Source organism: Panthera pardus, unplaced genomic scaffold, assembly GCF_024362965.1.
Source record: "Panthera pardus isolate Hobbes unplaced genomic scaffold, ASM2436296v1 HiC_scaffold_19, whole genome shotgun sequence".
Lineage (NCBI taxonomy): Eukaryota > Metazoa > Chordata > Mammalia > Carnivora > Felidae > Panthera > Panthera pardus.
Window position 1 is genome coordinate 20,643,934 of NW_026526754.1, and position 13,153 is coordinate 20,657,086.

The 13,153-nt window shown below is 44.5% G+C and overlaps 1 protein-coding gene across 1 annotated transcript in view; it reads left to right on the forward strand.

Annotated features, from left to right (window-relative positions):
* CDH13 (cadherin 13) overlaps positions 1–13,153 on the forward strand; it is a 1,030,614-nt gene that overhangs the window by 365,427 nt on the left and 652,034 nt on the right. Inside the window, exon 3 of the mRNA XM_019413211.2 lies at positions 9,725–9,933. Within this exon, the coding sequence (XP_019268756.2) occupies positions 9,725–9,933 (209 nt within the window). The remainder of the gene's footprint in view (positions 1–9,724; positions 9,934–13,153) is intronic.

Below are 13,153 nucleotides of genomic sequence, written 5' to 3' on the forward strand. Positions count from 1 at the left end.
AGGCCAAAAATCTGGAATGTTGCTGTGGACCAAGTCTCTCTTATCATTAATAGAAATAGGGAGGGAGGCACATTTGCACATAATTACTAGATAGCTCAGAAACTAAAGGCTATGTAAGAGACATGTGCTAGTCCTATGGAAATCAGTGAGACGGAATCTCTGTAAATCTGAGACTTGGTGATTCTCAAAGCTGCTGAGTCTGTGATTAATATTTCGCTGATCGGGTGACTTTCAATCGACTTCCTCAAATCTTCATGAGTTTGGGCCATCATTCTCAGTTTTGTTTGGGGAGTTTCAAATTTGCTTAGCTGTCAGGTTGCAGTTCTGCTGTTTATTCATTCAATGAACAGGGTTGAGTGTATATTGTGTCAGGCACTATGCCATATAAAGTAATTCCAATTTGAAATACAAATTCATAGTGATTATAAGTACCGTGGGATAGACGATGCACAGTATTCTTTCAGAAAACAATCTGCCATGTTTTAAAGAATCTGTAACAGGAGGAAATGTAACCCTGACAGAAAAGACTGGTTTGAGAGCTAGCAGCTCAGTTTTTAGTGGTAGGCAGAAAATGCCCTGAAAGCAGATGTGGGCCCTGTCTTGTTCCAAGAGGAAGCCCTTAAGGGTTTACATGGCAAAAATAGGTTTCTGCAGAAGATCACTTGACAAGATCGTTCATTATGATATCTTTGCCTCGATAGAATTGAAACTCTATTTTATCAAAGTTGGAATCAAAACATAAGATGATATTAAGACTGTGCATTCTGCACCCATCAAAGCTACAAAGACTTTGCAGGTGAAATGTATTCCAGAGCTAATCAGTCATGGGTAAGAACATGCCCACAACCTTATAGAAGCTATGCACATGTCAGTGCTGATTCCAGGCCAACAATGGAGTACAGGATACAATTAAAAGTGTTCAGGAATCAGGAGGGTAGAATGAAGGCTGGGGGAGGTGCCTATTGTATCATCTGGGGATCTGGCCCAATGTGGGTAGGACTGAACATATGTTAATGAAAGTTAGATTGGCTAGAACATTTGAGAAATGAAGGAGTTCAGGGAAACCGTAGGAAATGCTTTCTGTTTCTCTCAGTTGGGCAAGTCCATAGAGCCTCTGGACTAAGCCTTATGAGCTCTTTTAAAGGGAGTCGGTACCTCTGGATGCCAGTGGGATCCTGAGGGATGTGAAAAGCAATTAGTCTTGCTCTGTATCCTGGGGAGAGTCCATCTGATGTTTCTGAATTAAGTGCTACTTCAGTTGTCAGAAAGGCACGGCTTGCCGTGTCCAGGAAAGGACTAGCAAATGAACAAATATGCAGACCTTCTTGCTACTGGAACAACTGGATTCTGTTTTACTAATGAGGCCAGGGGTACTGGGATATCTGGTATAAGGGAGAGTAAACAATTTAGGTTCTACTGGACAGAGTCATTGCCTGGTGTCAGTGGTGTGCTGGAACCAGCTGATACTTGCACTCCTGAGAGCTGGTTAAGTTTCTAGAAAATCTGCAAGCCAACTGAAGGCACATTGGTAGCTGAAATCAGCCATATTTAGAATATTTACACCACAGACATTGGCAAATGCTATGAATCAGGACTTTTCCCCTCACCAGCATAGCTGCTAAAACAAAGCCACTCCCTTCTGTGTGCGACTAGAGATGGCTAGAAGCAGATTATCTGTAGACCCAATTGTATCTCTCTGTGGGGGAGATTCCTTCAGCTCCTAGGAAGACCCATTCAAAGCCCATGGGCCCACTGATCCACACACACATCCTCACTCAACCAGACAAGTAGTCTGACCACCAACTCTAAGAGGTACACATACCACTCACGTGCAGACCAATTTTCAAGTCTCTACAAATGTATACATGTATTTAGGACCATTTTCCCATTGAAGATGTGAGTGTACAGATCATAGACTGACCCCAAAACACTTATAAGAGTAGGACAAATTCCATATTTTAGTACATACCTATCTACATGAGCAGGACTGATCTATATTTTGCAGATAAATTTAAATCCATTTGCATTTTCATATTTCCTGGGATCATAATACAGCTTAATTTGCTTGCTCACACATTTCAAGATGGTAAGAAATCTATGCCTTTTGGATTTTCATCCTCAAGAACCACATTCAAAAGAAAGAAATAAAAAAGCATAAAATCAAGGTCAGGAAGATTAAGCCCCTTAATTCACGTGCCAAACTTCCCATTTCAATTGTGGTTTTGTCTCCCAGCTTAAGTTTGTCTTTTTGTGACATTTGCATTAAGCCCAGAGGACTTTTTGAGTGGAAACATGCTGAAAGCATAATTGAAACTCTGAGTGGTGCCATTTGTCTCATTTGCATTTTTCCCCCAGGTGGGGAGTTTTCACATCCCCCTTTCTTCTCCTGGGGTGTTCAAAGATTATCGCAAAGAATGATGTTGTGCAATTGATTCCAATAAATCCCTATGTACAGTATATTATATGTATATTTTTTCTTTCCAGAAGCTATTTTAAATGCCACAGTGATAAACTATGTAAGGAAGTCCTTTGTAGGTTCATATTAGCACAGAGAGTTTATTTTCCCCCTCAGATAGAGATTTTGAGTATTTGTTCACAAGTTTAATTGTTTATTAGAATCTTTGCTTTCAATTATTTTCATGGTGTCATTCCAAGGTCTTTAGGAGGATGTTTCTGTAGAAACACATCAAAAACAAAAATAGATGGACGGGGCGCCTGGGTGGCTCGATCAGTTAAGTGTCCCGACTTGTCTCACAGTCAGTGGTTTCGAGCCCCGCATCAGGCTCTGTGCTGATAGCTCAAAGGCTGGAGCCGGCTTCGGATTCTATGTCTCCCTCTCTCTCTGCCCCTCCCCTGCTCTCTCTCTCTGCCCCTCCCCTGCTCTCTCTCTCTCTCTCTCTCTCTCTCTCTCTCAAAAAATAAATAAATAAATAAATAAATAAATAAATAAATAAATAAATAAACTTAAAAAAAACTATTCAATTTTACCCTTAATATGTTTTTTGAACTCTGTGTCCCCAAACATGCACTGACTCAATCTCTATGAAAAGTTTGAGGGGCTCCTGGGTGCTTAGTCAGTTAAACATCCGACTCTTGGTTTTGGGTCAGGTCATGATCTCATGGTTTCATGGGTTTGAGCCCCACGTTGGGCTCTGCACTAACAGTGCAGAGCCCGCTTGGTATTCCCTCTCTCCCTCTCTACCCTTCTCCTGCTCATGCTGTCTCTGCCTCTCTCAAAAATAAATAAATAAAACCTTAAAAATTTTTGTTAAAAAGTTTGAGAATCACTGATATCTTGGTTGTGTCAGCAAAGTTAAAAAGACAACGATGCAGGGCTGAGGCTATCAGTTGCACCCTTTAATAGGGATTTTAAGGTGAGTGTGTAATCAGTGGGGCAGTAGAGTCTGTTTTTCTAGGAGGAAGAAGAAAAAAAAAGTGTGGTGAGCTTTTTTCTTTTTATAAAGTATTCCTCATGTATTTCAAATCTGCCATTTACCTATGGCCAGAGTTGCTGTCATTGGCGAAGTCTAGATCTGTGCCTTTCTAAGGTTTGCATCTCTCTCAAGTCTGCATTATTTATGTTAGATATGTTCTTTCAATCAGAGGGCCTTCTGGATTATATCCAATAATCATATGGAGTTAGATCTCGTGTAGATGATAAGCTTGCGTAGGGCGGGGCCAGGCGTGAGTTTTTCTAAACGAGGGATGTGCACAGAGGCATGGAACCCTGGCCAGCATTTCGGGAGGGCTCTAGTGGCTGCAAAGACAAATGCATGTTTTCGTTTGACTCCTTAGATTTCAGTTAACATTATTAGAAAACAGGACATCTCGCACATCCAACAGATTTTATAAATGTTATCTTCAAATAATTTTGTGAGAATAAATAAAGTGAGACACGTAGAAGAAAAATATTAGCTGAATAATGGATCATCTGTGAAAATATGGCAGAACCATGAGGCTGGGAGCCTTGAAGGAAGGGGTATATTTGCCGTGGCAGACTAGCAGAGACTAACTGTGTGGCCTTAACCTCATTCAACCTCCCCAAGTCTCAGTTTCTAGAGAGGAAGAAAAAATTACCTACCTTGCACTGGTAATGTAAGGATTCAGTGCAGTCATGAATGTGAATCTCTCAGTGTAGTGTCGTGCTTTTAGGACAAATAATGCCTTAGATTGGTAGGAAGTTATCTGTACAAACAATCTATTTAAAGGATATTTAACGAAACTCTGTTGAGTCTGCTGTGGGTGGGGCCTGTAATTTTATTCCTTTGATGTCATCTTTTCCTTCACAACCTCTCACGTGAGAGAGGTTGGGCTTTGCCAAGAAAAGTAGGAGGATTCAAAGATGGGCAAGTCTGGATCAGAATCATCTGCCTCACTCCCTTGGCCCCAGCAGAGGTGCCTATAGTAACTATCTCCATGGAAACCACACTCAGCCCAGCAGGCCAGAGCATAGGTACCTGACTAGAAAGAGATGGAAAGACCCAGGAGGCAGGTGGAAAACCAGCTGGCAGCAGGAAGCTGTGCAGGAAAAGGAAAAAGTAGCTTCCTTAATGCCCACGATTACAGGAGTAATGATGGAGTAATGATAATTCTTATTCATGGAACACTGTTCTGTCATGTAGGTATATATGATCATGTTGGATGCTCACCATAAGAATTACAGTACCTGTGAGGGAGGTACTGTAATGTCCCACTTTATAGATGAAGTCATTGAGGTGCAAAGAAGATAGGTGGTCCACCCAAGGTCACAGGGCTGCTACACATGAACCAGGATTGGAAAAGGGCTTAGATACCTACTGTTAAAACTGCCCTTTCTTAAGGCAAGGGAATAGCAGTTCCTGGCATGCTAGGTCCCCAACCTCCTCTCTGTGCCAAGGATGGCTGGGAAATGTGGAAACCTGGTATCTTGACAGGAAGTCCATTGTCTGAGGCCCTGGTTCTTGGCCCCAGATGCATTAGATTCATCTGGAGAGCTTGAAAGAGATACTAGTGCCCTGTCCCCAGACCAGTTGAGTTATACCAGAATCTTGGTTGGGAGTTGAGAAGATATTGCTATTTTTTTTAAATGCTCCACAGGTGATTCTCATAGCCTGGAAAAAGAACCACAGTCTAAAGCATCTGCTCCTGAATTGGTAAAGGTATCTAAAACAAACAAGGACCCATTTTGCAATCCTTAGCTATTTGGTAGAGCAAGCTGGGAAGAAAGCTAGACTATATTGGATGCCTACCATGTGCCAGATCCTGAATGTGGATTTGATCCTTCAGTACACCCCTACCTGGCACTTCTGAGAAGCGTAGAGGGATGAATGAGTGGCCTTCAGGGGTCAGGATGGGGCAACTGCCCTTTTCCCTCTTATGTATCAATTCCCAGGAAATGGATGTACTGAGAGCTTGAACTGTAGATGCAGACGGATGGACTGGGGACAGTTTCCTGCTGTCTCTGAGTGTATGCACTTGATAAAGTTAGTCTCTCTGAGGCTCAGTCTGTTTTCCTGTAAAATGGAAAACGATGCTTACAGAGTGTACATTTTCAGTGCGACTATATTGCCCCCAGAGGGGTGGCATGAGGGATGGGCAAAACATTGCACTGTGTGTGTGTGTGTGTGTGTGTGTGTGTCTAAGGCACAGAGGCACATACTGTAAGTAAACAGATATGCAGTATATTGGGGTCATTAAAAGTTCATGACATTGGTGGCAATTAGGCAAACATTTCTAAAATTCTGAGGGGGGTACATAGTGAAAAAAAAGTGGAAAATACTGCTTATTGGTTAGAATTGCTGGGAGACTAAAAGAAGAGACTGAATATAGAGTCCTTGGCACAGAGCCTGGCGCTCAGATGCCACTCAATAAATGGTAGATGTTGTTACTGTCATTTGTCAAAACATTCATTGAACGTGTGCACACTGATCCTAGCTTTGGGACTATGTACAGCATCACTGGGATGATGAAGAAAGATAAGGCACCACCTGTGACTTCACCAATGAGCTAAGTCAAAGCCAAACACGGGAGACCTAGTGCTCTCATAAAGGGAAGCACACGGGTCTGGGGAACTAAGGGGACAGCATGGACATTCATTTCCTACCTGTCTCCAGTGCTGGGCTCAACCAAGACCAGAGGCAACTAGGGACCTTCTTTCTCAATTCCTGCCCTCGCCTGGAGCAGCTCCTGCTCCCAGCATGAAAGAAGTACCACCAGTCTGCCACCACTAGAGAATCACTTTGCCCCTGGAAAGCAGTTGGATTAAATGTAATCATTATTGATGGCCCCCTGTATGGAAAAGCATTCTGTTCATTGGTGGAAATAGAGTGGTGAATAAAAAAATAAGATTCAGTTTCTGCTCTTGGTTTTGATGAGGAAAAGAGATATATAAAGTGGACATATTGATATAACATGATATAAAAGATCTTGTGTGCTGGAAAGTCTGGGAACACAAAGAGGGTATTTGGACAAGCTGCCTGAGCTGACTCTTGTAGAATGAGTAAGAGTTAACAGGTTAAAGAAGGCAGGCAGTAACTTTTTCTCAGAGCCATCAGTATGAGCAAAGGGTTGGGAGAATACAGGTGCACGCTGGCACAGGTGTGGGTGATGAGTGAGACACGGCGTGAAGGCAGAGGCCAGAGGAGAGGCAGCTTAGCCATGGAGGACCTTGAGTGCTAGTGTCCTTTGGAATGGGGAGCTGTAGTTGTGTGAGACTCAGGTAGAGGCAGGTTGGTTCTATAGTGTGATAGGAGGGTCCAAAGCTTTCTTCAAGGAGTAAGTCTTTATGTGGCCTTCCAGACCCCACATTTCCAGCTTATCTCCACTCTTTCTTCCTCACTGTCTCCCTTGCTGTCTCTGCGCATCTCACTGGTTTATTTATAATTCCCTGAATGCCACTGGACTTCTGCACATGTTGTGGTTCTTTGTGCCTGGAATAGGTCCCCTATTACTTATAAGGTATTGAATTCATGTCTATTTCTCTGATTACACTGAAACTCAGGGACTGTGTCCATCTTTGCTCAACATGATAGCCCAAGCATTTAGCATAATATAGGTTCCTAGAAAATATTTGTGGAAGGAAGTAATGGAGGTGGGAAGGAAGAAAGAAAAGGAAAAAGGTAAGGGAAGAGAAGGGAAGGTGGGGACAGAAATGCAGAACTAGACCCCGATAAACTTCTGTATGCCTTCCCTCACCCCCAGCCCTCCCCAGAGGAGTCTGTCTTCTTGGGTCCTGCCCAGGGACCAGGACCAGAACCAGCCAGCATCCTGGCATTCCAGCAGGCCCTGTCATTTGATCAGTGTGCCTCCTGTGGATGAATGATAGTTTATAATAACAATCAATGCAACTTTCATGTGTCTCCTTCATAGTTCACCTCCAAAAACTTAAAGCAGGTAGGCCCAATTAATCTTGGCTACCAAGACGGATGGTCAGAAGCAGTGAGAAAATGTCTGAGAACTACAGACTCAAAAAGTCTACCTGTGTGTCTGTACAAAGATGTCCCTAAATCTGCCTCGGCAGCCAGAAAATGTGCTGGAGCCCTGATGCAGAGGGTCCTTGACAGCAGACCATACAGCATGCTTCAGGGCTGGGCAGGAACACAGGAGCAGGATTGGATGGGATGCCTACATCCTTATATTCAAGTTATGATGGGATTTTTAAAATTGATTTACATAATCTCTACAGCCCACATGGGGCTCGAACTCATGATCCCTGAGATCAAGAGTCCTATGCTCTTCCAACTGAGCCAGACAGGTGCCTCAGGTTCTGAAGGGATTTTAGGAGGGCTGTATTTTAAAGTTTATTTGCTGGGGTGCCTGGGTGGCTCAGTCAGTTAAGCATCTGCCTTCAGCTCAGGTCATGATCTCATGGTTTGTGAGTTTGAGCCCCATCGGGCTCTGTGCTGTGTGTGCAGAGCCTGCTTCAGATCCTCTGTCCCTCCCACTGCTTGCTCTCTCTCCTCTCTCTCTCAAAAATAAATAACTTAAAAAAAATAAATGAAGTTTATTTATTTATTTGCCAGTACAGAGCCTGATGTGGGCCTTGAACCCAGGAACTGTGAGATCATGACCTGAACCAAAATCAAGAGTCAGTTGCTGAACCAACTGAGCCACCCAGGTGCCCCAGGAGGGCTGTATTCTATATGAGGTTTTGTCTTTATTGAAACATATAGTTGTGCAAGAAAAATGGACCAGGGCTCCAATCTTGGTTTTGTCATTCACAAACTGTATGTGGGGGGCACCTCCTTTGCCCTCTCTGAGCCTCAGTTACCTCATCTATAAACTGGGGTCAAAAAAGCACCTCATTCATTGTGCAGATTAAATAAGATAATGTATATAAAATGCTTAACACTTAGCCTTGCGTGTAGAAAGTGTTCAGTTCACATTAGCCATTATCATTATCAGCTAATGTGGCTATTATCGCCATAAGAATTATATCCCAGAACAGAATGATCAGCTTAGTTCGTCAAATATTTATATGGCTTCAACAGTGTGCTCAAACCAAGGTAGGTGTTGTCACCTAAGGCACGCAAGAAAGTTCCTAGCAGCAATATGTTGAGAGCCCCAAACTGGAAGTAGCCTGATACCCATCAAGCAGAATAGAGGCGCCTGGGTGGCTCAATTGGTTAAGCATCTGACTCTTCATTTCAGCTCAGGTCATGATCTCATAGTTTGTGGCATTGAGCCCCACATTGGGCTCTGCACTGACGTGCGGGGCCTGCTTGGGATGCTCTCTCTTCCTCTGCCCCCCTTTCTCCCTGCCTCAAAATAAGTAAATAAACATTTAAAAGAGTAAAATAGATAAATTCATTATAGCCACATACTGGAACACTACACTGTGGTTCAGATTAACTGTTGTGACTCACAGCCACATGGATGCAATCCACAGCCATGATACTGAGTGGAGGAATCCAAATACAAAAGAACACACACTGGATGCTCCCATTTGTATAAGTACAAATGCAGGTAGAACAGATCTATAGTATCAGAAGTCAGCATAGGGCAGCCTCCAAGGAGGAGGGTGGGGATTGTACTCAGGAGGGAGGGGAAGGGCTAGTATTTTGTATCTGGGCCTTGGCACCCAGGACATGGGCACACCCGTGTTATGGAAATACATCAAGTTGTACATTCTAATTTAAGTGCTTTTCTGTATTTGTGTTATGCTTCAGTGAAAGGTTTGCTAAACAAACTAGGCTGCTCAGCAGAGAGCTAAGAAAACAAAAGTGGGGTGAGGAAAGAAAACAAGGAGTACAATTGTGTGCTTGCCTGTAAGAACAGCTACTTTTCCTGATCCTTCCCATACATGACTTAGCCACTCAACTATAGGAATTTTGTTCACATATATCCTGCCACTGAATTAATCTGGGCCAGGCATCATTGGTACAACACTAGACTAACCGGTTTTCTTGGCCTGCCTTCTTTTCTCCAAACCACTCTCTAGAACCCAGAGCCACTAGTATCTTAAAAGATCCTGTGCATCTCTGCGTCCTCAGTCCTTAGCACCTGCCTGGAACATGAAAGGTCATCAAGGATGGATCTAGAAAGAATAAAGTCCTCCGGCACAATCAGAGCCAGAGGGCTACAAGGGAGTGCCGTGGGATAAGGGGGAGCATTTGTAGATCTGGGTGGGGAGCAGTAATCCACATTTAATGGTCAGAGATATCTCTGGACTAAGCTGCCCGACCTACTCATATTCTTTCTGTTTTTGTTCATCTGTTTTTTGTTTTGTTTTGTTTTGTTTCCCCAGTGACCTTCAATGACTGCAAGGGAAATAACAAGCTACACTATGAGGTCTCAAGCCCATACTTCAAGGTGAACCATGACGGCAGCTTGGTTGCTCTGAAAAACATAAGTGCAGTGGGCAAGACTCTGTTCGTCCACGCCCGGACTCCCCATGCAGAAGACATGGCAGAACTCGTGATTGTCGGAGGGAAAGACATCCAGGGCTCCTTGCAGGTAACATAGCTGTTTGGGACAAACGGGGTCCACAGAGGAGCACTGGGGTCTTTATGTCTTATTGTGGAAGATAGTTCTTTGGTTTATTACTGGCCAAGACGTTTCTGTCATTGCAAATGACAGAAACCCAACTCAAAAAACTATGGGAGAGGGTATGTGAGAATTTACTGGTTAATGTGACAGATATTTGGGGGATGACTCTGCCTTCAGGCAAGGTTATGTACCCATGTCCGAATAGGACATCAGCTTGATCCTTCCCCCTTTTGTGGTTCTATTTTCCTTCTGCTGGCTTTGCTGTAGATAGTCGCATCCCTCTGTCTTCCAGTGTAGAGGTCTCACCAGCTCTACTGAGCTCTACTCATTTTCCCAGCCTAAAGTCACCTGAGAGAGCACCTCTTCCTGATAATGCCAACAAATTCTTGAAATCAAATCTCGCTGGTTCTCATTGGAATGCATGTCCACCCTTGAACCAATCACTGTGTCCATTGGGTAGTGATGCTCTAGTTAGCTAAGTCTGAGTCACACATCTTATCCTTTTTTTTTTAATGTTTATTCATATTTTGAGAGACAGAGCATGAGTGGGGGAGGGGCAGAGAGAGAGAGGGAGACACAGAATCTGAAGAAGGCTCCAGGCTCTGAACTGACAGCACAGAGACCCACGCGGGGCTCGAACTCACAGACTGTGAGATCATGACCTGAGCTGAAGTTGCACGCTTAACCGACTGAGCCCCCCAGGGGCCCCAGAGTCACACATCTTATCTTGAAGCCAGGTGGAGTCAGCCCCACCTAAGACCTGTGGGCCCAGAGCGAAAGACGGGTAGTTACTCAAAGTAAATTAGCATCATGTTATCTGAGGGTGGGGAATGGTGGTTGTGCAGGCAAGATCACAGTGACCCACTAGGGTTGTATAGCAAGGCAACCATTCCTTTTGGCACTGCTCCTTTGCCATGCCCTGGTGCCCACTCCAGACACACATGGATGCAGATCCCTACACCTGCATGCATGCTTCCACACTTTAAGAGTGCTACAAACTGGGGGCACCTGGGTGGTTCAGTCGGTTGAGCATCTGACTCTTGATTGCGGCTCATGTCATGGTCTCACAATTTGTGGGATCCAGCCCCACATAGGGCTCTGTGCTGACAGCGAGGAGCCTGCTTGGGATTCTCGCTCCCCCTCTCTCTTTGCTCCTCCCCTCCACTCTCCCAAAATAAGCAAATAAACATTAAAAAAAATTTAAAAAGAGTGCTACAAACTGCCCTTTAGGCTTCCTGCGACTTTTCACTACAAATGGACTCACCTACTCCACTTTCCTCAAGAGCTTAAAGACTCTGTGGTTTCTTGGTAGAAAGACAAGGCACACAGCAAGACAAGGCACATGCTGTGTCCCCAGCGTGGTGTGGCCAGAGTTTTCTCCTGCTTGACAGGCTGGTGTTAACCCAGTGTTTCCAAGTCTTGATTTTCTCTGCCTTTCCCCATCTGTCACATTCCCCATAACTTTGCTGAATCTGCTAATTCTCTTCCGTGGTGGAGGGCAGTGGGTGGAGTGAACACCAATTCTGTGACCGGGGAGCGGAGACCATGTAACTGGCAATGTGAGTGTTGCTTTCCTGCCAGTGCTGTCTGTGTGATCTTGAAAGAATCATAAAACTTCTTTATCTGCAGACTGGAGGGGTAAAACAGTCTGGGATGGCAAATAAGTGGCATGTGCATTGGCCCATTCTGTCACCATCCTCCTGGCAGACGTTGCTAATTATCCCTGGCTTGACCTCAGTATCTTCCCCAATGCAGTGCTTCTGGAAGCTACTATCCGTTGATCATTTAGAGATGTTTCTAGGGATGGAATATATTTGCCATCCCTGGACCAGACAAACTCCATAATTCCCCTTCATATCTGTGAGTCTGTGTGTTAAGGGTAGATAGCAAGCTAGAAATTAATCCACAGTGTGCCACTGATATTTTCAAAGAAAATAGGATATTGATGAATACATCCAGTGTGGGAACCCACTGGCACTACGAAAGCAAGCTTGTCTCTCCCTTAGCCATGGTCATTTTCACAGCATCTCACTAACTCATGATATAAATGACTTGGCACATATCTAAAGTAACAAAATTGCGGGATATACAGCACAAAGTGCTTCTTAGGAACAAGTAAATGGCACAGGGATTCACGTAAGGGGGTTTGCATGTGGGATGGGATGTGTTCAGACGGACATTGTTCATCATGGTTAGTGGCTCATCTCTGCATCCAGAAAAGACAATGCCATACTAGTTTAAAGGGGAGCAGCAAGAATTCTAGGCACTTCTTGGGACAGATTCCAGCTTGACAGGCTGGGGAGGCCTGGGGGTCAATATGAAGAGACTCGGCCTTGAAGAACTGGTCTCTTGAGTCCCAGAGAGACCCTCCTCCTGGAGGCCAAGCCCCTTCAGAGCCATTTCTCATTTGCCACTGCCTGTGCACATTGTCAACAAAACCTGACTGTGATTGCCTGCTTCTTATAAAGCACGGTGGAGGCTGCCGTGCTGTTCGGTTTGCCAGACTCCAGCAGAACGGGCATTCATCTCCTGCCTCCAATAATTTTACAAAGTACGAAAATGGGCCTGTGAAACACCCCAGATGCGTCTGTAATAAAAAGCCCAAAACAATTAAAAAAGAAAAAGGATAGGAAAACAAAATAGCTAGCTAGAGAATTCCTCCAAGGAGAGCGCCATCCTTAGAGATGTTTATTTAGTATCTTTGAAGCCCTACGACATGCTGCCAAGCATCCAGCTTCTAGAGAAGGGAAGCAATGGGACCCAAGTCAGCTCAGCTCGTGGGTGGGAAGGGAAAATGAATGAGTATGTTGAAAAAGAACCGAGCCGGTGGCAGTGCTGACTGCTGCCTTGTGCCTTTAGAAAACAGAGAGGGCAGAGGAAGCTGGAAGACAGCTTGCTTGTACGTGGCCCTACTGTGTGCCAGGTGCCGCTCTCATGAACCACAAATGGTGATTCGTTAAATCTCCCCGCCACCTAAGGGGGCGTGTGCTAGTGTCCTCATTTTACAGATGGGGGAAACTGAGACACAAAGAGCGTTTGCATCTTAGGTACGTGCATCTCAGTGTGTGCTTCAGTCTCCACTGTTTTTAACTGTCATACCTTCCCTGTGGGGCTGCTGACTTTACCCCTTCCTACGGATGTGAGAAGTTGGCCAAGATCTCCTAGCTTGAAGCTGCCAGAAATGAGA